Here is a 25,513-nt window from a genome sequence, read left to right on the forward strand (position 1 = left end):
ATTCTTCATCCTCTGAGCTACTTACAGTCTTGCTCTTCTTTGTTATGCAATATCCCTTCCTTACCTAGTCTTTGTCTTTCTTAGCATTTTTCTTATGTTCATCCTACTTCACTTCCCTTACATATGCATATGCACCTTCTCCAAATTTTTCTATGCAACATTTTGTCTTTGTTCCTCTTATGTCTCCTCCTTTTTATTCTCTTCTAGAATTACTAGATAATAACCTTCCAGACCACATCTAAAAATATTTTAACTTCTTCCCTTTTAGTGCTAGGATATGCCTCTCTCTCTATCCACGGTACAGCTCACTAAGATTTGCATCAGCCATTGCAACTGGGACAACCAGTTACATTGGTACTATCCCAATTACATTAACTTACAGTCTTTGTTTCTGCACATGACCATGGTTGAGAGATTCAAGTTTTTTTTACTAGAATTTACTGAACATAGGCACGACTCCACTCTATTCTAAGGTTTTCTGACCATCAGTTAAAAGTTGAAAGATGTCCCCATGGAGGAGACTGAAGGAATTCACTAGAATACAGTCTCTCAAATTTTGGCTTGCCAGTGGTAAACTTAACACTGGTAAGTGTTTTTATCCCTGCAAATCTAGTTTAAAGCTCTACCAATCCGCTCATTTAACCTCCAAAGAAAAATTATTTCCTCCCTCTGAGAAAGGTGCATCCCATTAAGGTGTCAGCATATCTGATGTTGTATAGAGCATCCCATGACTGAGAAACTCAAAATTGTATTTGTGACACCAGCCTTAGAGCCATGGGTTGATCAGCTGGGTTCGCCTGTTCTTTTCTGTATTATTCCTTGCTAATGGAAGGATTACCATGGTACAGAAGGTAAACCACATTACAGTAAGGAGGTACTAGAAGACCTAGGAAGAAATGGATTATGGAGCTGTGAGAACTCAGAGAAAAGGAAATTCAAGCATACAGGAATGAAGAACTGAGTTGAGAGTGACAAAGGGAGACTTCAATACACAGTGGGAAGAATAAAACAAAAGTAGAACTGGAAGGCCACACTAATTTCTAGCAGGTAGTAGCACATCATCAGTCAGGTCTGAGGCAGAAGAAACACATTTTATGTGTTTTACCTAAAGTGATATTCTGGCCCAGCAGCTCTCCAAAACGCTAGTTATAGTACTATGCAAGTCACAGTGAAGGAAAAGTAGAAAACGATTTGTGCATTCCTCTGCACACCCACCCCAGTTCCTTCCAAGTTTTAGAGAGGGTTTCAAGCACAACTGAAGTATGTCTCAAAGCTATCTAAGTTAAGGGAGCTCAAACTCAGTCAGCAGTGGAAAGGGAAACACATCACCTATGATGACAGGCTTCTGAAATCCAACAGATATATGTAGTTTTGGGATGAGCATGAAGAGCATGAAGAGCATGAAGTATCCAGGGAATGTTCAAACAGACAAGAAGCTTCAACACACTTCTTTCCATAGATTATTTTTCAGAAAAGAAAGGATATATTTCATTTATTCACCATTAGGAAATAAATTAACAAATTATCCAACCAAAGCCAACAGATGACACAATCACATGTGTTATCTCACAGCTTTATGTTATGCCTTAAATGGAAAAACTGCATCTTCACCCTGCTCCTCTTTTGGATCAGAAAAAGTCTTGAGGGCAGAAGCTGCTGGAGACCAGATCCAGATACCGCAGTTGCTTGCCACAGCTGTATATCTGATTTGAAACTGGGCCAAATCCAAGTCCTGGTCAGACTCAGTGGCCTCTTTCAGAAATAAGGCTGTGAAATTTAGTTTCTTAAAGTGACCGCACTGCATATACATGAACAAGCTGTGGCCACGTAATACCTTCCCACAGAAACAACTCTCCATGTTTCATTGTTAGTGCTGTCAGAAATTTCACATAGCTCAACAGCCTTGAATTCAGTTTGGCTGCATCTCTGACCTGTGAAATGGAATGCACTTTATCTCCCTCTATTGAAAGGAAGGGTGCATACAACAAAAACTAGAAAAATGGAAAACCACCACAATCACCAAGCAAGCAAGGGGGCAGTCAGGTAAGGTCCCCATATCCATGTTATAAACTTAGGGCCACTCTGATCTCAGCCCATATTCCTCCTTGTCCTCAAACGCTCTTCATCCACAGTAGAGGAATGCAGTAAAGCCTTCCCAGAGAGGGAGATCTGAAGAAGGGTTGCATTGGTTAGACTGTCCCACCAGGTGGCACTGGAACAGTAACACAAATCTCGCTGGCCCTGCAGAGCTTGCCTTGGCATTGCATCATCACTCTGCTTTTATCCTCAAGGTAAGATTTATCACTAAGATTATAAATGTGCTGACACTTTCCATGTATCTTAGCAGCATCCGATAGCCAAGAAGCCAAGCAAGCCATTTGGAGCTTCTATTTCTTGTCCTTTCTCTATCCTTGTATGCTATGTTCTCGCAGGCCAGCAGCACGGCTTATAGAACACAGAATAACTGTAGACATAGCAGCTTTGGTACCAACTGTCTTACACACCCAGTCAGGATGGGGAAATAAAAATTCCCTCTGGAAACAACTAGAGAAAGCTGAACTGAGTGTGTAGCCATTCCAGCTGGACATCGAATGCACCCTCAGCAAGTTTGCAGACGACACCAAGCTGAGCAGTGCAGTGGATACACGGGAGGGAAGGGAAGCCATCCAAGGACCTGGACAGGCTGGAGAAGTAGGCCCATGTGAACCTAAAGACATTCAGTAAGGCCAAATGCAAGGTGCTGCACTTGGGCCAGAGCAATCCCAGATATTTATACAGACTGGGTAAAGAACCCCGTGAGAGCAGCCCTGTGGTGAAGAACTTATGGGTCCTGACAAACAAGAAGCTGGACATGAGCCAGCAGTGTGTGCTTGCAGCCCGGAAAGCCAACGATATTCTGGACTGCATTAAAAAAGGGGTGGCCAGCAGGAAGAGGGAGGTGATTGTCCCCCTCTACTCAGCTCTTGTGAGGCCCCATCTGCAGTACTGCATCCAAGCCTGGGGCCCCCAGTACAAGAAAGCACAGCTCTTGGAACGAGTCCAGAGCACCTCTCCTATGAACAAAAGTTGTGAAAAATGGGCTTGGTTAGCTTAGAGAAAAGAAGGCTCTGGGGGAACTCATTGTGGTCTTTCAATACTTGAAGGGAGTGTATAAACAGGATGGGGAATGGCTGTATATACAAATGTGGATAATGAAAGGACAAGGGGGAACAATTTTAAACTGAGACAGGGGAGGTTTAGGTTTAGGCTAAATATTAGGAGGAATTTTTTTACTCAGAGGGTGGTGAAGCACTGGAACAGGTTGCCCAAGGAGGTTGTGGATGCCACATCCCTGGATGCATTCAAGGCCAGGCTGGATGTGGCTCTGGACAGCCTGGTCTAATGGTTGGTGGTTGCCCATGGCAGGGGGGTTGAAACTAGATGATCATTATGGTCCTTTTCAACCCAGGTCATTCTATGATTCTATGACAATGCTGTGAGCTCCCAACATCCAATCACTGAAAGACACTGGAGAATTTTTAATGCAAGGCACTCAGAACTGTAGCTTTAGGATTCAACCATGTGCAAGAGTCTCCTCATGACACAGATGGCAAAACAGTCAGATGGAGAAAAGCACTTTTTCTTCCCCTCCAGGTGCCTGCGTCACCTACTTATTACATGTTAGGGCACTGAAATCAGCATTGGCACATTTAAAGGATGACAGGTAGACAGCACTCCATATGCCAGCCACCAGCATGGAAGTCACTGTGCACTCAGGGAAAAAGCCTTTCCTTTCCCTTCTTTTTCTGAATCCCTGCAGACCCTGGTGCTGCTGGTTGAGGTTGATGCAGAAAGCAAAGTGCTCTTTGCTGACTCAAGCTGGCTTGCAGCTCTGTGGCTCATGTCTTTTGGACTCTGTATCCAGATTGCATTTATTTGCATACTTAGCATTTTAAGACCAGGAAGGAGCTCCAGCACACCATGCTGGCCCTTGCACAACGAAGTATGTCTGCTGTCCTTTCTGAGCTAAAGGACTGTTGTCAGTTCACATGCACCCCACAGCCTACCAAAACTCTATATCAGACATCTCATCCGACTCAGCTGGTCCATTACAGGACCCAGCTCAGCATACTCCATGCAAAAATTGTACTGTGAAACCATTCAGGTGAGAGGTACCTCACTACCCATTTTTGAAGCAGGGCTGCTTCGGATGTTACATAAGGCTACTCAGGGCAGGTTCACTACGTATAGAAACGCTAATTCTGTATGGAATACATTATTTAAGGACTTTTTCTGTTCTTCTGTATATATAAAAAGATAAATATGCAGCAGTAGTTTCAAAACATACTTCGCAGATATACCCATGGTATTGACTTCAGCTTTAGATATTAATGACATAACTATGGGCCAGACGTGTAGTTTTACATGCCAAATCTCCAGCCCCGTATTTTATGTTCTTCAAAGGAAATGCCCTCCTATCCCTCTTCTAGTTCTCTGGGCACTACTGCTCAATAGAAATCAATTCCTTGCCCTTACTAACTAACCAAAGAAACTGTTTTTGTAACATTACTGATTTAGAGTCTATATACATTTCTGAAAGAAGTTTTTATAACACCATGGACCATGGACATTGCTTAGATGTCACTTCAGGAGAAAAAACAAACAAACAGGAATTCGGTTCCTAAGGATCAAACTTAAAAGACAAGACATATACATGCAATATAAAAACTAGCAGAGAACATGAGGAGGTATGTGCTCACCCTGGGACATCTCCTTTCCATGACCTACTGTATGGGAACTGTTGATCACAGCCTGAACCTCTGATTGACCACCTGAGACAAACAATGAGTCAACCACAGGAGCACAGGTGAAGGCAATTCACCTGTGCTACCGGAAGGGGTGGAGCCTGGCTCCATCTCTCTTAGATCCCATTTAAGTGCTGACTGCCACTTGGGACAGATCTTTTTCTGGAGATTGCTCCTTGTGGTTTTTACTGCAAGCCTATGACACTGGTGAGCATTTCCATTGATTTTGATTATTTTTCCATTGTGATTATCTTACTAAGCCTAACCTCTGTATACCTACTGATTGTACATCTACAGTTGTACACCCATTGATTGTACACCTACATTACACTATCTGTGCACAAGAGCAATAAGGTGCACAGGTCATCAGGAGAGCAGAAGATTTCTGTATTTGGAAGATATAATTTCAATAATGGCCAAACTGTCAAGAGAGATGTAATAAAAATGTTTAAACCATGCTTCTGTAAACTTGACCAGAGATGAGTTTTATATTGTTCATGAAAGAGCTTGAAAGATTAAGTTATGATGGCCATGGGAATGAAGGCGGGTTCAAGATGTTGCTGAGGACACCTTCCATTGCTGCAGTTCTGTTTTATGGCTTGTTCTACACCCAGGTCCAGCTCCTAAACCACACCCCTTAGCATGCCTCCTTCAGACACCAGCGTCCTTTGTCCAGGGGAAATAACCACAGGCAGCCAACCCAGGAGTCACCATGTTCTCAATAACAGATACCATTTCCTTGCAGAGAGTGCTTCTTCAGTGCTAGCCAGATCTTAGCTGCTTGCCAACATTCCACCCATCCCAGCTGGTCCCTGGAGAAGATGGACAAGACCAAGGACTACCAGAAGCCCTGCAGTGAAGGGGTTCAGCAGCAGGTGGTATCACGCTGTCACAGGTTAAACTGAATATGCATTCCCTAGTCATACTTGCTAACAATCCAGACATGCTTGCAGACAGGCTAGAAGAAACAGGGAGCACTGCACTCCCTTACATTCTGAAAGCACAAGGTTCAGTAGAAAGGCCGCAAGATATAAACAACGAATTTATTCAGTGAACGTCTCTTCAGACTGCTTCAAAGATTAAAAATCCTGTGTCCTAGGAAAGCCAGCTGCCTCCACCACATCATGCATTACTGCTACCATCCTATAACGCCTGGGAAAGAAAAGGCAGGCTATTGCATGTTATTTTGTTAGCCTGTCCCAGACACAAGTGATATAAACAGTTGACCTCTGTCACAAATGGACAAACATAGCTCTGCATTCAAGTACTACAGTCACAGACTGCTGATTGATCTTCCTGTGCTCAGAGGCAACTTCAGTGAATGTTCAGGGTCTGAAGCCTGGATATGGATACACAGCTATAGATAACAGCAGTTTGAAAATTAAGCTGACTTTCAATAGTGTGATTGATTGAATCCTACAGTGTGATTTTCTTGACTATTAGCATGAACATAACTATTACCTTGTGTGTTGGATTTGCTAATTCACAGTCTGAACCAATGATTGAGTACCAGGTGAGAGGGTGTGGCTAACCAAGGGAGCAAGCAGTGGCACCTGAGTAACCAGAAGGCATGGACCAGGTCCACACCTCCTCACTTTCATGTAAGAGTTAGCAGCTAGGGAACGGCATGTCTATTTGGAAACTGTGCCCTTCTCAAGACTCCATGAGCCTTTGGGAAAGGTGAGCTACTTCTTTCTGTATCACTTTCTAAACTAAATCTTAATGAATACAAGTGTGCTCCTTATCCTAGTAGAAGGCTCCATCATTTGCTTCTATTGATGCACACATTGGAAGTGATCTAAAACTGTCTCTAGACTGAGAATCTATTGTTCAGATAATGTGACAAGCACCCAATGTATTTCTTAGGCCTTGAGCCACTGTCTCTGGAGGTGTTCAAGAAATATTTAGATGTGGTACTAAGGAACATAGTTTAATGGGAAAATATTGGTGGTAGGTAGATGGTTAGACTGGGTGATCTCAGAGGTCTTTTCCAACCCTGGTGATTCTATCATTCGTTAAAATATGTTAGCACCCTTTTAGAGCTCAGCAGTTTTATGCTGTTTTAAGAGGATGGATCACTTCAGGTTCAGATTCCATTCCCCCATCAATAAAGCTCATACTGATTTTATTTTGTATACGTGTTTGCGTGTTCTGTTTGCTTTTGTTTCGTGTCTTCTAATGGATGTGTCTTCATCTCCATTTATTCAGGAGTCTATACACAGCAAAAAAAATTCTATTATAGCTTGAAAATCCATGCAATATATATAGTGTGGCTGTAGTAGGAATAGTTACTGCGCAGCTGTGAGTGGGGTCTTTAAATCACAGAATGCAGAATTGGTGGATGAGAAGCTGGACATGAGCCCACAAGGCCAACTGTGTTCTGGGCTGCCTTAAAATAGAGGTGGCCAGCAGAGAGAGGGAGCTGATTGTCCTCCTCTACTCAGCTCTTGTGAGGCCTCATCTGGAGTACTGTGTCCAAGCCTGAGGCCCCCAGTACAGGAAGGATGCGGAGTTCTTGGAGCAGGTCCAGAGGAGGGCCACTAAAAGGATCAGAGGGCTGGAGCACCTCTCCTACAAAGAAAGGTTGAGGGAACTGGGCTTGTTCAGCTTGGAAAACAGAAGGCTCTGGGAATCTTCTGCTGCTAGAATACAGGCCTATAACTGGACTCTGCACTGCCAATCACAACCCTCTGAACTCTGCCAGTCAGCCAGTTCTCAACCCACCTCACTGTCCACTCATCATGCACTTCCTCAGCTGCGCTATAAGGATGTTGTTGGAGACAGTATCAAATGCCTTGCTAAAATCAAGGTAGACTACATCCACTGTTCTCCCCCACATCCACTCCACCAGTGAAGGCCCTAGAGTATACCCAGAGAAGGGCAACAAAGCTGGCACAGGGTCTGGAGAACAAGTCTTATGAGGAGTGGCTAAGGGAACTGGGACTGTTTAGTCTGGAGGAGGCTTAGGGAGACCTTATAGCTCTCTAAAGCTACCTGAAAGGAGGTTGGGGCAGGGTGGGGGTCAGCCTCTTCTCCAGTACAACTAGCAATAGAAATAGAGAGAAGGGTCTCAAGTTGGACCATGGGAGGTTCAGGGTGGATATTGTACATCAAGAAAAATTTCTTCCCTGAAGGGGTAGTCAGACATTGGAACAAGATGCCCAGGAAGATGTTCAAGAAACATTTAGATGTTATACTAACGGACATGGTTTGGCAGGAAAATACTTTAGTAGGTGGTAGGTGAATGGTTGGACTGGATATCTTGAGGTCTTTTCCAACCTTGATGATTCTATGCTGTAAGGCATTCCCTCAGCACTCTTTTCTCTAGACTGTCACAGATGACTTTTCTGTCCTGTAGACCCAGGGGAAGTGAAATACTGTTCCTGGTGAATTCAGAAGGGAAGAGAGGATTTACATTGAACATAGAGCTATGCTACAATGCAACACACTACCACTAGCAGGCCCCACTGTGAGGAAGGGTATGAGGACGTGAAGAGCTCCAGAGAAGACAAAGGTCTCTTCCTCATGAACTGTTTTCCAGTTATCTGTGCTGCACAAGGAAGAATATATCCCAGCACCTCCCATAGATATACCTCACCTGAAACTTCACTTAATCCAAAGAAATACCCTCTTAGACTGGTCAAGTCTTTTTTTTGCTTAAAGTAACTACTAGAAAGTTAGTTAATCTTTATGACAAGACATGACCCTTCGTTTTCTGCCTGCCGGGACCTACTCAGTAAATCCACCATATTCATCAAAAAGCAATAACAACTTCGCTCCTAGATCTAAAGAAAGATTTTTCTAGGCCATTGATGGCAATTGATCACTCGGATTAAGGTAAGAGTTCTTGCCTTTACCCAGACCACAACATTTCCGTGATACTTTCAAAGCTACTAGTCTGGCAAACACTGAGCAAACGCAGCTGTGCAAAAAGAGATGGCTGTGAGTGGTCTTGACCAGGCTACAACTACAAAAATGTTAGGGCCCCAAGCGTACATTCCTGGAGTCATAAATGCATTGGGTTTAAAGGGACCTTAATGACCATCCAATTAGACCACCCTGCCACAGGCAGAGTTGCTATCCCCTAGATCAGGCCAGCCAGAACCCATCCAACCTGGCCTTGAACACTTTCAGGGATGGGGCAGCCATAACTTCTCTAGGCAATCTGTTTCAGTACCTTACCACCCTTTTACTACAGAACTTCTTCCTACATCTAACCTGAACTAGAAGAGGGGAGATTTAAAATTGCTTCCCCTTATCCTATCACTACCTGTGAAAAATGCCAGTCTCCACCTTGTTTATAGGCTCCCTTTAAATACTGAAAGGCTGCAATGGGGCTTTCCCAGAGCCTTCTCTACTCCAGGCTGAAGAGGCTGTAAGAACCTTTCTTGTTTTTTTGGTTCAAAGCTTGCTTCCTGAGGTACTTCTTGTGATAAGACTGACTTATCTAGGAGATGAGAGGTGGGTGTAGCCATGTAGCAATCAACATCACCGCGTGGACAATTTTACATCTGAAAGCACGTCTTTGGAGCTGTTTGCCTTTGGAAGGGAGTGCTCAGAACTGCTTACTGGCTGAAGATCTGGCATGTGACTAAGTAACACCAGCTTTCTATGGGAGATTAGGAAATGATACTATCTATCCTGTGAAGGCAAGATTCAAGCTGATGCCTCCATACTCGCTCTTATCCACTGGCAAGGCTAGGGAGATGGGAACTAAAGGAGTTCCTGCTGAGATCCAAAAGCCAGAAACTATCACTCCAAAAAGAGCTGACTCAACCACTTTGGACTTATTTAAGTTTGTACTGCCATTGGAAGTTATTGCCATGGTCACTGTCATCATCAACGGAACAATGCCTGACGACCCACCACTGCTGAAGATCAACAACTGAACTATGAATCACAATGGACCCATGGTGGTGACTATCTCCCTCTTGCTTCGTACAAAGACTCCTTGCTTCTATTTCCTATCTTTTTTATTGTCTTTTTCCCTTTTCCATCTCCCTGAACGACTAGGATTTGTAATAAACTGGTCAGACCAACATTTGAATCATTGTTTCTTAATCTCACATCAGGCATACATATATCAAAGAATCTTCTCTCTCCCCATAAATTGGAGTGAGACAGAGGCCCAGCTCCCTCAGCCTGTCTTCATAGTAGAGCTGCTTTAGCCCTCTGATCATCTTCATGGCCCCTCTCTGAACACATTTCAACAAATTCAATCTTTCTTGCACTGGGGGACCCAAATTTGGATGCAGTACTCTTAATAGTGCTTGATGAGGGCAGAGGGAAACAATCACCTCCCTCGCCCTGCTGGCCACTCTTTTGATCCAGCCCAGCCTATGGTTAGCCTTTCAGGTTGCAAGCACACACTGTTGACTTGCATCAAGGTTTTTATCCACCAGAAGCCCGATGTCTTTTTTCACAGAGCTGCTCTAAATGAGTTCTCCCAGTTGATACCCATGTCTGTGATTGCTCCAGCAAAGATGCAGCACCATGCACTTATTATGTTTTCTGGGGAACTGGCAGCCTGGACTGAAGTCCAGCACAAAGAATGCACATGTCCAGCTTGGAGACACCTCAGCAACACCTATTACAATCAAAAAGATTAATGCAGTGGAAGGGTGATACAGGGATATAACAGCAAAGGGATTAACACAGATGGGATGGTATTACAAAAGGAAAGAAAAGGTGCTCACCCATCTCTGAAGATCTAGGCTCAGAGGAAAAACTCTACAAAGGAGGGATCCCCAACCAGAGATCCTTCCATAGTGGCAGTCAGCCCTTAAATAAGGTCTAAGAGGTGGAGCCAGGCTCCACCCCTTCCAATTACACAGGTGAATTGCCTTCACCTGTGCTCTCAGGGCTGACTAGGCCCTTTCCCCTGGTGCTCAATCAGTGGTTCAGGCCACGACTCAGCAGTTATATCTGTGCAGATGTTCAGGATACCATCACCAGGTTCCTCAGTTATGACCATCCACACACCTCACAGTTCTGCCCATTGGCTACACTGACCATCCCCCTCTTCAAAGCAGATTGTTTCAGTTGAGGGATGGTATGCTACTGCTCTCCATTTGCTCAGATTGCCCTTGCTGGACCAATCCATGTACCAGGCATCTTCAAGAATGGGATATTTCCCCCCCTGAATGAAACTCTTCTCTGGTGGAGCAACCAATGTGTCTTTTGGCACATCACTGCAATACATCACTGGGCCTAAGATCTTCTGAAGCTCTTCTTTCACTGGTGATGAAGATAAGACTACTCCTCTGGCTACCCCTCATGCCACCATTTGTGCTTAAGCCACCCCTCTCTTAAGAAGGTGGGTCAGATCTTTCTCCCACCCCTGAACTGGCACTTCACTGTGATTTCAGTTGTTTGGGTTATTGGCTTTACCACCTGTAATGCAGAGTAGTCAGCCAATAACTGTTTTTCAATCATAATGCATCTTTCTTCTGCTTCATGCCAGACCTGAGACCAGAACCCAACGGGGGTGCAAACAGAACCCTGGCACTGCCACAGGCCCCTGCCAAACCCATCCTGAGTGGCATGAACATTCAGTTCAGCTGGGAGGATAGAGTTAAATACACCCAATACCTAAGCTTGTTTAACAGCCAGTTCTGCCTGTTAGAAAGCCTTGTGTTCTGTTCTATCCCAGTCTCATAGTTGCCCCCCTCCCTTTTTTTTTAATGAGTTTGTATAATAGTCTCAGCAGCTGCACTAAATATGGTATAAAGGAACACCAATATCACAATAGACTTCAGTACTCCTGCAGCTGCTATGGTGTTGCAGAGACTGGGAATGCCTGAACCTTATTTATTACAGCACTGGGTAGTACTTTGGTCTTTCCTGACCAAACTACCCCCAGACTCAGACGGTGCAAGGTCTGAGGATTCGTAGCCCATCTTCTTTCTTGCAGATAGGTAGTCAATGAATCTAACGCTTGTCCTACTGCCTCCATTGAGTCAGATGTTAACAGATCACCAATATAATGATACAAGTTAACATTATTAGGTTTTTCCTAATTTGCCAGGTCACATGCCACTAGCAATGCACTGGTGAATGCACATACCCCTGTGGCAAGACCTGAAAGATCTACTGTCTGCCTCCCCACGTAAATGCAAACTGGCCTTGCAATTCTTTGGCAACTAGAATACTGAAAAATGCATTTGTCAAATGTAGGACACAGCGATAGGTTTTTTATCTCCCTACTCATTGTGTCCATTAAGGAGGCAATATCAGCTATGGCTGCATGAACAGGGATGGTATTACAAAGAGAAAGAAGAAGCAGCGCTCACTTGTCTCTGAAGATCTAGGCTCAGAGGAAAGTCTTCACAAGGGAGCAATCTCCAACCAGAGACCCTTCCACAGCGACAGTCAGTCCTCAAATGAAGTCTAAGACAGGTGGAGCCAGGCTCCATCTCTTCAAATTACACAGGTGAACTGTTTTCACCTGTGCTCCCAGAGCTGACTGGGTCTTCTCCCCAGGTGCTCAATCAGTAGTTCAGCCCATAACTCAATAGTTACCATACAAACACCCTATTCCTCCTTTGCCCACAAGCTGTATCTAAGGTAAGGCCTCACCCTTGATCCCTATCTGACCTACAACTATGCCTGGCAATGTACCCTGTTGATCTGAATCTTCATCCTGACCTGTTCTACCTTCCTGTTGAGGTTCCACCAGACTTTTCTTTTTTGGAGAAGCCACTGCCTACATTGCTGACTAAGCTCCCAGCTTGCTTTCCTTCTAGAGCACTCTGTCTTTGCCTTCTCCTGACAAAGGGCCCACCTCAGATCACCTCTGCTCATCTCTGCAGTCAGCAAAGACTGCTTCCCATTCACAGGCACCACAGGAATTAATTCTGACAAACACCTACAGGATGTAGAACCTCTAATGTCTGAAATATTAGTTGGCAAGATAATCAGAAGTTCTCTCATTTGCTAGTTTTATCCACATTCTTATCAAGAAACAAATATCCCTTTAATCAAGTCTGTTTTCCACATTGCTTTCCCCCCATCCCCCATCACCACTTCAGCTATAGGTCATGGTTACATCCTTCTTCCACGCTCATACTTCTTTGCCCAGAGGCTGAACTTGATTTGTTTCTAGAGCTGCTCTTGCCCAGTTTGTAGGTAGTAATATGTTCACATAAGAACAAGTAGACTAGTGGGATCTTCTTAGAGACAAAGATCTTCACTCTGTAGTGCTTCTAAAACAATAATCTGACAACTTAGACTCATGATACTCTTTTCCCCAAGGTTACTTGTTTAATTACAATTTCACCAATACATTTTATGCTTAATATACATATCTTTAATTTTTGCCTTTTTATTTTTTCAAATACATCATATATTATCTCCAGAATACTAAGACAACATGGAAGAGGCTCCTAATTAGTTTTAACTGGTGCTGTGAACATTCTTGGTTTGGAGAACTTACACATAGTTGAAATGACAGGACCTGCCAATGCTATGAGAGAGGAGGGGAAAAAAAGCCAACCAGTGGAGTCCATGGCTTAGCTAGCACATTATAGCCACCCACAGATTCTGAGCAGGCAAGGAGCTTAAGTATAATGCGGGGTGGGGAAAGGAGGAGGGTGGAAGGAAGGGAGAAACAAGGGGACATCAAGAGAGTCAGGTCATCAGGACTGAATGAGTGCTTAAAATATATTATCTAAGAGCAGTCTTGTCCCCACTACCACAAGAAGTGCAGAGCTATTTTCAAAAATAGTTTTACTTTCAAGTGATGGTCTCAGTGAAACGTAGTCCCCAAAATGCCCTCAATGTAGTAAAAGGATAAAACAGACCTCAGAGCTTTGCAAATGCAAGGTACATACAACTAACTACTCTCTCTTTTAACATCCTCACCAGGCAATCTTAATTCCAAAGGGCACTATTTAGTTGCATATCCCAGTTACTAAAGTGTTGACACTGAGCTGGTTTGTTGTTGAAAATGGGAAGAAGCCTTCTAGTGAAGCACCGAAGTGCTAGTGTTCTAGTCATTGTGACCATCATCCTGGCTAGTATTTTGGCTCGACAGCATGGAGGGGCTTGGGAGATTTTCAGCCTGCCAGCAGGCTTTCCCATATTTATCAGCAGACTTGCATCCCAGATCACATTCATAGCTGCTGAAGATGAAATAGTGTACAAAGGGCCTTCAGAAACTTTTCTTTGAAGAAAATCACCAAGGAACCCAGATGGGATAACCTGGCTGTCACAGTTCAAGATCAGGCCTACCATACATTTTTTGCCCAAATGATACAAGCTGAAAGCACACGTGACTGTCCCTTCACCAGAAGGTAACCCCATCCCACCATGGTCCTTACTGCCGCCTGAATATGCAATACTTATTGTTAACTTCTCACTGTAACAAGCATCGCTTGACAAATAAAGGTAAGGGCTCAGCAGAGTGTCACAGGAAAATGAAATGCTAAGCAGTGGGATAACTAAATTGACATTGAGTGCAAGTAACTACCTAATTACAAAAAAAAAAAAAAGGCTTTTTTTTTCCCCCCAAAGCTATTTCCATTTAAACAGCTCACTGATAATGAGTTTATTTTCTTTCCTGAAGGAAGAGGGGAAAAGGAAGAAGAGAAGGTGAGAAATTCCTCCAGAGAATCTGCAAGCTAAGCAAGGAGCCTCATGATGGGGTGTCCAGCTGCAGCTAAATCATACGGGCAGCAAGTCTACTTGAGGGCTTGCACAATTCCTCCCATAGGGGTACAGGAACATCCAGTACTATCAAGAAATGCACCAAAAAAAGGAAGTACACTGCATGCACAGCAAGATTCACTCCTCACCACATACAGGATTAATCAAAGGGCATTTTTTGTTAAGACTCAGGAGAAACATGACAGCTTACAGCTTCCATTTAAAGTTACAGTTTTCAGCTCTGAAGGCCAAGCCATAGCAACTCAAGTTGCTACTGAAAGTGAATGCAGAAAGCGGTCTGCAACCGAAAAATTTAAAGGACGAAGAACCCAGAGACATCTACCCAGACTCCTCCTGTATGCACTTTCCTCAGGATTCTTTCTTTTCTTATGTGGAAAAATAGAGAAGAGCTAGGATGTACCACGCAACAGCCAAGTGAGTAGAAGAGATGAGGCTCTCTTCCCTTTGCTCACCTTGTGAGGAGTCAGGATATTCCCTTCAGGTTCAGTGGGTTTCACTGTGGGAATAAAAAATATTAAGTTTTGACTGAAGTAAAGATCTGGCTTAAAAAAAAAAAAAAAAATTGTCCTGACTTGTTTTTGATTGCAGATTGGAGAGGTTTGTGCCCCCTATGACTCTATTTGTGCCTCTAGACTCTTGGTCATCAGTTTATTCCATTCCACTGCTTTAACCATTCAGAACTGGACCCAGTTGGACTGCTGAGGAGCCTGATTAGGAACACCACTGGAAGAAAGAAAGGACAGTCAAAGGTGTACCCCTAACAAAGCCTGTTAACTCACTGCTCCTTTAGCACATATTACAATATCATCCTTCCTGTGTACAGTCCCCTTCATCACAGTTTACCTGGATGCAGCGTTGAAGTCACCCCAGACATCTGTGGTAGTTGATGTTGGTGTCTTGGATGCACATGCAGGAGCATCTAAGTCTAAAAGAATATCTAAGACAGGAGAAGAGGAAAAAATCTGAAATCTGTCAAGGTAGTAGAAAAAACAAAAACAACATGCAGGTATTTAAACTGTCACGTTATACAAACTACTGGATGCAGTGGAACAGAATCTTTAAATGGACTCCAGCTCTTGAGAAGAAGAAAGTGACAACCTTTAATGGCCTAGTCTGTTTTAACTGTAGCCCTTTTTGTCAAACATGCACTGAGGCTCCAGTTCCTGTTATAGGGCTATTTTATCTTCAAGATCCATTAGGTCTCTATCTAGCATATGAACTGGCAGGTTTACAACATATTATCCCCTCCAATGAAACCCAAGTTCTCAGCACAAGCACAGCAACCATAACAGTTGCTATCAGTACAGTACTGCAGCCCAGCCCTATCAGAAGCTTGTGGTTTCTTCTCACTCAGGTCTGTGTATGCCTGTGAATTCAGAAACAGTGCTATATCATTAGCATTCATCCTGTGGTCATGCATTTAATTCAGCATCCAGAAGACTCAACAACCTCTTAGTTACAGCCCAATGTCACTATATTTTGCACCTTATGGTCTTCATACTGAAAGCTAGCTCCTTTTCTATTTAAAGCCTCTCAAGAAGTGCTTCACCTACACCTTTCAACAACCATGGGCTATCTGTATGTCCCATGGGCTATCTGTACGTCCCTAAGGAAAGCAAGCAACTGAGCACTCCTTTTCTGAACACTCCACACAGCTCTGCCAGTGTCCCTAAAGCACATACAAGTTCAGAAGAATCCAAGTAATTAAATTCCATACCTATCTGCCCAGCTCATTTTGGCCACATTATTTGTTTTCTCCTTTTGCAAGCTACAATGCTATTCAAGGGGCTAGCATTATTAAACAAACACAGAGATCCTCAGGTCAAAGACAGAAAAGACCTCAGGGTACATGTTTCATAGGTTTTTTTTTTGTTTTTTTTTTTTTAAACTGCTCTGTGGGTGTTACAATGAACTTGAATGCCACTTCCCTCTACCTTCTTTATATACCTACTAATGTTTGATAGATTGTTTGCTAACATTTACCTGCATTGCTCATGTTACTGATGTTACTGGATTTCAGCATGGGTGGTGGTGAGACATGGTTGGCAATGGATGTGGAAGAAGCAGGAGGGATTGAAGGGACTGCAATTTTGCCTCCTGGCGGGGGTGGCAGCAGACTTAGGCCCCCTGATCCAGACACACGAGGCTTGGCTGCTCCTCCTTTCTTTGTTGTCATGTTCTATATAAAAATGAAAGGACAAGTGAAAAAGATTATCCACTGGAATATCCAGAAAAAGAGGCAGGGTCAACTGAGCTCCTTACCCCGATGTTTAGTTTGATGGTCTGCCCTTCCTTGAACCCTAAATCCAATTTAGGACGTGTGTCAGCTTCCAGGGTCTCCTTGGAGATCTCAGTTTCCTGCTTCACCCATCTAAAAAGACGACAGGGAAAAGATAAGAGACTGTGGCAAATAGGAGCAGAGTTTAAAAAAAAAAAAAAACAAAGAAAACCAACACAACAACATGATTCTTTTCCACAAGTAACTGACAAATAACTATCTTGCCTTTTCAAACCAACTACCTCACTGCTCCCAGTATAGTATGACAAAAAGCTCAAAACACCACAAACCCGAGAGACTGTCTCTAGTGTCACAGGATTTAAGAATAAGACTCAGAGGCCAGCAGGAAAGCTGAGGAGAACGTAGGAAAGAAGGGCATGTAGCAACAGAATGAGGAAAAGGGTAGATTCAGATTAGATGTTAGGAAGAAATTTCTTACTGAGTATAGTGAGACACTGCAACAGGCTGCCCAGAGAGGTTGTGGATGCTCCCTCCCTGGAGGCGTTCAAGTCCAGATTGGATGGGGCTTTAAGCAACCAGGTCTAGTGGGAAGTGTCCTCACCTACAGCAGGGGGGTTGGAGCTAGATAATCATAAAAGTCTAAGCCAAATGAATCTATTGATTCTATTGATTGGACTCTGAAGGACTCCCAGCTTACATGACAGTTGGTAATACATTCAAGCATTCCTAATCGTGCCAGAGCAGGGCTTCATGACCTTCCCAAGGAAACCTCTGCTATGTGAATGAGCACCACCACCCAATACATTCCAGGGGCCAGAGGAAAAACAGCATTCCAGAAAAGCACAACTCACTTGAAGTGATCCTGCAAAGACACATTGAAGTCAAAGGCATCACCACGATCTGTGAAACCAATGCCTATAAAAGCACTTCGTCCTATCAAGGAGACAGAATGAGTCACTGGAGGTGCCTTGTGAACGGGCCTGTGTTCATTCACTCCAAAAACCATTCTGTGCTACCTCCTTCCAATTGATCTACCGCTGAAACCAGCATCTCACAGAATTTCACTGTTCCTAGCTTACAGGATACTCTCTTCACGCTGAATGATACTCTCAGAAGCTGAATGCTCCTCCCCAGTCCCTGGACCCTGTGCAACACAGAGAACCCCTCTCAGCAACCTTTCCTTCCCACCCTTCTAGACATCCTACCTAGTACTCCCATCACTATCTCAATCCAACACACATACACACAGCTTCATCGGGTTGAGCGTCCTCCACCCCAACACTTGGCATACATGACTCAACTCACCAGTCCCATCCTGAATCCGAATCACAAAATAACGGCTGGAATCCGTCACAGTCTCCACAGCAATGCCAGGATATTGGTCAATGGGAGCCTGGGCAAAAAGCTCCCCTACAAATAAAGAATTAAGTACTGAGGAAAGCAACTGTTTTTCTAAAGCACGTCCAGGACTGTCACACACAGCTATGAGCAGGCTTAGGAGAATAGGCTCATAATTAGCAACCACAGTCACAATTTCAGCAAGCCACCTTACTCCCCTTACCTGAGACCTTATCCTCTAGTTTCACATAGGCAGTTTTGCCTTTAGAAGTGACACGAAGTCTCCCTGTCCAGTCCGGGTGGTCCAGTTTCCAGTCAGATGCCCTGAAAAGAAAAACAGCTGTTCATTGACTAGATCTCAACCCCTCAGCCCAACCAACTCAGCTAAAGTCTCCATTCCCAAACCTTCAACACATGAGGCGGTCTTCTCCCTTCAAACACCACACCAGATCTCAGCTCTCCTCTACTGCTGCCAATCCACAAACATCATTCAGATTGGTCTGTCCTTCCTCCATATAAAGGGAAATAGACAACAACCAAAGAACATCAGCTCGCCTCTACCTTTATAAGCTTGCAAAAGAGGGAACACTGAAGCCCAAAAACTCACTTGGAACAGTAAATCCAGAAGGGACTAAGAAATAATTTATGAGTATCTTCTAGGAAGAGCTAACATAAAGAAAAGCCAATCCATTATTTTACCCCATTGTTGTAAAATAATATCAAATATGTCTGAATCTAGAGGCTTTTACGTTTCACGTATCAGGTGAAATATCATACATGCAACCATCTTGATAGCCCATCAAATAGACTGCTGTGAAAAGGGAAGAAAACAACAAAACACACACAAAAACAGGCTAACCTACAGGAGTTTACAAACAGAAATATGTTTTAAGAACCATGAACTTCTGACTTCCTCCCTGATACTGCCAGAGCCAAAAGTTCAACATTTGATTATCCCATCCAGAGGGACAGAAAACCATCCAGAGGAACCTAGATAGGCTTGAGCAGTGGGTCCAGGAGAACCTCATGAGGTTCAACTAAGTGCAAGACCCTGCACCTGAGGTGAGGCAACTCTCACTACCAATACAAGCTGGGGGATAAAAAAATTGAGTATAGCACTGCCAAAATTACCTGGAGGTACTGGTGAATGGCAAGCTGGATATTAGCCAGGAATGTGCCCTTGTAGCTCAGAAAGCCAACCGGGCTGCATCAAAAGAAACATGGCCAGCAGGTCAAAGAAGGTGATCCTGTCCCCTCTACTCTGCACTGGGGAGGCCTCACCTGGAGTACTGCATCCAGATGTGGAGTCCTCAGTACAAGAGAGACAGACCTACTGGAGTCTGTCCAGAGGGCCACAAAAATGATCCAAAGGATGGAATACCTCTCCTGTGAGGACAAGCTGAGAGAGTTGGGGCTTTTCAGCCTGGACAAGACTCAGAGGTGACCTGATAGCAGCCTTTCAATATCTAAGGGGGAGCTACAGAAAAAAAGGGGAAACTCTTTAGCAGAGTCTGTGATGACAGAACAATGGGAAATGGCTTCAAGCTCAAAGAGGATAGATTTAGGCTGAATATAAGGAAAAAGGCTTTCACAGTGAGACTGAGGCACTGGAACATGCTGCCCTAGAGATGTGGTAGATGCCCTGCTCCTGGAGACTCTCAAGGCAAGGCTGGGCAACATGATTTAGCTGTGCATGTCCCTGTTCATTGCAAGGGACCTGAAGGGAGGGACTAAGGCACAGGAGGTGATTAAAATCTATCAGAAGTATTTAGTATGTCATCTGTAGCTGAAGTCAGCAAAACTAGAAGTGTTATGGCCTCAGAAAGTACTTCTGATCTGCTTGCAACCAGAGAGCAGCTCAGCAGACACTAGTGCCTATGAAAACCTGCTTCCCAAGCCCCTGCTTATTCACACAGAAGGGATCCTGCCAGCTGATCACTTATGCGAACACCAGAGCCACATGCTGCATTAGCTGTGCCAGCTTTGCAGAGGCAACAAGAGGAGGGTATGCGGAAGGATGCACATCTATTACCAGGACAGCAGTTTTAGCACAACCACAAGCACACGCATAAAAATGGCTTTTTACTCCACAGATCTGCTTATGGCTTCCCCCCAGTCTCTGTCCCGTCTAGGCGATTATGAAATCCGATAGGCCTGACGCTGCAATACGATCTCGGTTAGGAGGCAAACAGTAACGACAGCTGCTGCACCCTGCTTCCAGTGGGGCACTAAGCACCGGCTCCGTCCCGATCACCACCTTGCTCCCACACCGGCCGCGGCACTGCCTGTAGCTGCGCCCTTGCAGCACAGACGCCGCCACCTTGATGCGACCCTGGGCAAGAATGCCTCCTCTCGTTCTCTCGCCAGCCCAGTGAGAGGGCAATAAGGGCTGGGCCAGATCAGGCAAGGGCAGTCACGGGGCGACCCTTGGAGCCGCGCACAGCCCCGCGCCGAGCATTGGCCCGCTAGGCGCAGCTCGGCCCCGGTCGCCGGCACCACGAGACCCTCTGACCTGTATCCGCGGTTCGAGGTTCGTGGCGGGATGCGGTACACACTGACATCAGGCTTCACGCAAAGGACAGACTCGTACTCCAGCTCAGCCGCCGCCATCTCAGAGGCAAACCCCAGCACTCCAGTGAGGAATAAGGGATAAGAGCCTAATAAGACGGGGCACTTCCAACAGCCATCTTTGATGAGGTCAGACACCGTCTGGGGGCGCTGGTGAGGCCTTACTGGAATCAGGTCACGCCGAAGGCGTGGGGGAAGGCATCTTGGATCCTGGCAGCAAAACGCTCCGCAGGGGGCAGCCATCTTGGAATCGGTTCTGACAATACAATAGGAGCCGGCGCCATCTTGGGTCTTGGCAGTGCCGTCACTCCCCCTACCCCCGCTCGCAGATCTTGACGCGGCCATGTTTGCTGCGGGCTGATGAAGTCTTGCGGGCGCTCTACGGTATCCAAGTTTCTTCCGATTAGCTCAGGTTCCGGACTGGCGCAGAAGGTAGCCAGTCGGGATTGGGGAGAGCCAGGAAGGGCTCCAGAGCGGTGGTGAATGCTGGTAGGGACCCGTGGGCTGCTGCGGAGTCATATCTGTTGGCTCCGGGGCTGAAGTGCTGCGGAAGCAGAGGTTGCCCTGGAGTGACGGTAGCGTCATGAGGAGTGGACGGGCTTCCCGCACGGGGCGCCTGGGAAAGCCCCAGACCCACAGCCATCACTCAGGAAAAACAAAACCATCAGCCTACAATTAACACTGTTTAAGCTGAAACCAGGACACCAGAAGAATGTAGTGCAGTGCCAACTCAAGCTATGATAAATAACTTTATGCATTTTGATACGTTAACTAAATAGAGCCCCATGAACAGCAAAAGAAAATATGCAGCCACACTTTGTTTTGATAAAAAGAATGTGAGAATAGGTTTCAAGATTACAAAAAAATATATATTTCTTTGGTATATTTGCAACTCCATTTGACATAAACACATTTTTCAAATGGAATGTATAGAGTTGCAATCAGAGTTTTGAGTTAAATATCTGATTATTGCTCTTCAGACTGTTGCAAGAAAAATATCCTTTGCTTTACAGTCATGCCTTATTCATGCCATCACTTCTGGCAGTACATGCTTTGTATACATATATCCTACTGTCAAGGATGAAGAACAAAATGAGAAAAACTTTGTAAAAATACTCTGAGCACTAAGAATTACAACCACTGTCACCAAACCAAATTAGTGCTTTAGTTTTACACAAACAAGGTCTAAAATCCTACTAGTTCTATGGTTTTGTTCCTCTCTTTTTCTAACCATCTTAATAAAAATATTAAACATTAAAATGTTTTGTTACTTATATACATTAATTATTGTAACATGATGGAAAGCACAACAATGCTTTCCAAATAATTTCCAAAACACAGCAGAGCAGCAATGTCCCACACCACAGCAAGTGAGGATTTGCTCAGACATGATAGCAGTGGGCACAGAAATAAGAGAAAGAAGCTGCTTACAACCAGAAAGTCTCAAGTATAGAGGGATCTCCAGATAAGATACCCTCACCTCCACTGCCAACTCTTAAATGAGTTCTGAGAAAGGGTAGATCCTGGCTTCACCCCTTCTGGTCACACAGGTGCATTGCATGCACCTGAGCTCCCTTGGATTGGCCCTGGCTTTCCTACCAGGTGCTCAGTCACTGGTTCAAGCTGTCACTTAGCATTTCCACTATACTCCACCCCTCCGTAGCATGAACCAATAATTGATCAGGTTAAAGGTAAACCCTTTCCTTTATGGTAATCCAGTACAAAGCAATGCTTGTATAACTGCCCATCATGACGTAGACTGACAAAGTATGAGATGATTATTGGTTTATGGTTGAAGTCGATGTTCTTTCATTGGCCAATACTTGATAGTTCTCCGCAAGACACAAAGTTGCTTGGACTAAGGGAAGGTTTGGCTTGTGTTCCATCAGTCCCATGTAGTCCACCACCAGCTGTCATGCAGATCTTACAGTGACACTGGAATATGCTGATATCACGTTACTCCTGGTGATCCTGTGGACTCAAAGAGAGTAGTATAGATGTTTCAGAGATACAAAAAGGTGTAGGCCCACCCTCCACAACAAGATAGAGACCATGTTCCTGTCCTGGGTCAACGCTTAGGCTTGTGCTGGGGAATGTCCTGCCCATACGTACCATCCTGTTTGGCCCAATATCTGAGACTGCATAGCTATATTAGGTACCAAAGGAGGAGTCCTGATTTGCCAGAGGGACATGATTAAGTGATGAAAACCAGAATGTTGACCCAGTGTCTGCAAGCCATATACCCATTGCTGGGGGGATTAGAAATCCCTCAACCACCACCAGTCTCCCTTAAGGTAACAAATAGGCCACACCACTTTGGTCCTTCTTGCAGCTTCAAGACCATTCTGTTCTACGGGTACCTAATTCCTTAGTTTTCAGAGGCAGGGAGAAGATTATTTTATCGCCAATTTGGGGTCTTACCTGGTTATTGGTGCCCATAATTTCAATCCTAAGCAGGGAGGCTCGTGTCATCTGCAATATCTTCAGGGCACTGCGTCTGCCATTTTTAGGCCTTTTATTCATGTCCTGGGAAGTTTCATAGAGCCTTTTTGTCCACCTCTGCAGGGATTGAGAGTCTGTCTTCAAGGCAGCCTTAAGACTGGTGTTATAGCATTCAATAAGGCCTGCCCCTGTCAGATTATACGGCAGGTGGAATCTCCAGTCGATGTTGTTTTCTTCTGCCCAGCATAGTACCACTGCACCAGTGAAATGAGTCCCTCAGTCGCTTTCGATGACTTGAGGTGTCCCCTAGGCACCCATCAACTTGGTGAGAGCCCTGATGGTATATGCCTGGTTTGCTCTTGGCACTGGATAGGCCTGCATTAGCCTGCTTGCTGTGTCAGCGCAGGTCAAGGCATATCTCACCCTCTCAGACCAAGGAAGGGGCCCAATGTAATCAACTTGCCACCATGGGAGAGGATTGTGTCCTCTAGCAAGATGGGCTGTTGTTTTGGGCAAAAACCTGTCTCACCCTAGAGCAAGCACTGTAGTCTCAACATAACTGGACAACATCATCAGAGTTGTATAGGCAGCCCTCATGCTTTAGCAGCTGCCCACATTGTCCTTTGTCCTGCATGCTGCATCTTTTGTTGTAACCAGCAAGCGATGTTCTCAGAGGGTGAATTTTCAGTCCATCGGACTCAAGTCTGTATGTCATCTTCATTGTTTCCTTGTGACCGTGAAGGTTGGTGACCAGAAACATGGTAGGCATGTATGGTCCATATGTCTAACCACGTATCTCTATCCCATATTTGTCAGATGTGAATAGTCCATTCATGGGTGGCCACTGTGCAATCCAAAGAGTGAGTCCCCAGTACACTACCCAACTATCTGTGCAGTTATTCAGGACACCATCACCAGGTTCCTTGGTTATAACCATTCACACACCTCACAGTTCTGCCCATTGGCTATTCTGATTATTTCCCTGTTCAAACCAGATTGTTTGGAGGGATGGTATGCTACTGCTCTGTACTTGCTTGGATTATCCTTGCTAAACCCATCTGTATACCAGACATCTTCAGGAGTGGGATATTTCCCTTCTTGAAGGAGACTCTTGGAGCAACCACTGTCTCTTCTAGAGCTCTTCTTTCAACAGTGATTAAGACAGACTTCTCCTCCAGCTGAGATAGGCATCCCATTGTGCCACTGTCTGTGCTTGGGCCACCCCTGTCTTAGGAAGGTGGATCAGATCTGTCACCCTTCCCTGAGTTAGTAAGGTCATCTTAACTATAACTTCAGCTGTTTGGGTTACTGCCTGTACTGCCTGTAATGCAGACTAGGTGGCCAGTTTTTCAATCATACTATACCTCACTTCTCTATGCCAGTTCTGAAACCAGAAACCAACTGGGGTTCAAATGGAATTCTGGCACTGCCATAGGCTTCAGCTGAACCCATTCTAAGTCACATGGAGATCTAGTTTGGCTTGAAGGGTAGGGTGGAATATACCCAGTGCCTGGGCCTGTTTAAAAGCTAGTTTTGCTTGCTTGAAGGCCTCTTCTTCCTTTCCATGTTCTCATCAATTACTGTACTCATTCAATTATTCTTACCCCTGCTTATTAGGGGGTGTTTTGAAATTTTTAATTTTCCTCCAGCTGGTTCCATAGCTGGAGGAGGGCACAATTGACTGGAAATCAGTTTTTGCAAGTTGAATACCAGCCTGGATTAAATATTGCACATCTGTTTCTAGGATACCTGTATGGGTTCCTATCAAGATGTCTGCAGGGCAGGTCTCCTAGTTTTAGTTACAGGGAGGACCTCTGCCCTTTCATTGTCCAGATACTGTGCCTGATCTATACGTGCTCCATTTCCCCTAGATCAGCCACCAACTGGACTGTTCGCTAGATGATGGCCTCTGAGGCCACTAAAGGGCTTAAGTACAGACACCAGTAGGCCATACTGGTGGGGAAGTGCCTGGTGTAAAATGAGGTCTCTTATTCCTGCTGAAAACTTAGCCGGGTCCAGACTCTCAAAAGTGGCATCATAAATCACCTTCTTCGTTCCAAATCCTCTAATATGATTTTGAAGTTCCTCCATCAAAGTCCATGGACCAGTATTTAATGGGACATTGCTTTAATTAGGCCACATGATTCTACATGCAGCCATTATCCATTGAATTAGAGAATGATTTTTATCATTATGCATTATAGTCATGTGTAATCTTTGTCTGAGGGCTGAATGTGGGGTGATGGATGCATGTCCAGAAATCACTGAACCACGCTTTCAGCTCCCATGTCCTATAGTCTTAAGAGCCAAGCCACTACAGTCCCTTGTATATTCTGTTTAAATCATTGTAATAAATCCATGAGTTCTACAGCCATGTATAGACACACTACCACACATAGCGTGAACGTGGGCAGGGGGGCCACTTCAAAAGATACAGTTCCAAACTTAAGAGGAGTATAACACAATAGAAAGCACA

General features: G+C 44.7%; 1 protein-coding gene across 2 annotated transcripts; it reads right to left on the reverse strand.

The window, feature by feature from the left end:
- Positions 1–13,023: 13,023 nt before the first annotated feature.
- On the reverse strand, positions 13,024–21,201 carry NECAP1 (NECAP endocytosis associated 1). 2 transcript variants are annotated; one of them, XM_031611517.2, is made up of 8 exons: positions 20,540–21,201; positions 18,251–18,351; positions 17,995–18,099; positions 17,541–17,622; positions 16,713–16,821; positions 16,434–16,629; positions 15,294–15,387; positions 13,024–14,946 (listed from the first exon to the last, which is right to left on the reverse strand). In XM_031611517.2, the coding sequence occupies exons 1-8, from the start codon at positions 20,938–20,940 to the stop codon at positions 14,934–14,936; spliced, it is 1,101 nt and encodes a 366-aa protein (XP_031467377.1). In that variant the 5' UTR covers positions 20,941–21,201; the 3' UTR covers positions 13,024–14,933. The 2 variants fall into 2 exon arrangements, with proteins under 2 accessions (XP_031467377.1, XP_031467376.1); XM_031611516.2 differs by having other exon boundaries at positions 13,024–15,173; positions 20,540–21,198.
- Between the last annotated feature and the right edge of the window lie 4,312 nt (positions 21,202–25,513).

Source organism: Phasianus colchicus, chromosome 1 (genome assembly GCF_987193195.1).
Source record: "Phasianus colchicus chromosome 1, bPhaCol1.hap1.1, whole genome shotgun sequence".
NCBI lineage: Eukaryota > Metazoa > Chordata > Aves > Galliformes > Phasianidae > Phasianus > Phasianus colchicus.

Bases quoted from the DNA above. Each gene is read 5' to 3' on its own strand.
- NECAP1 (XM_031611516.2), bottom strand. From the start codon at position 20,940: ATGGCCGCGTCAAGATCTGCGAGCGGGGGTAGGGGGAGTGACGGCACT. The intron at 16,630-16,712 runs GTAAGGAGCTCA...ATTTTTATATAG, and splicing joins CCATCAAACTAAACATCGGG to AACATGACAACAAAGAAAGG. The intron at 15,388-16,433 runs GTAAATGTTAGC...CTCCTGTCTTAG, and splicing joins CAGTAACATGAGCAATGCAG to ATATTCTTTTAGACTTAGAT.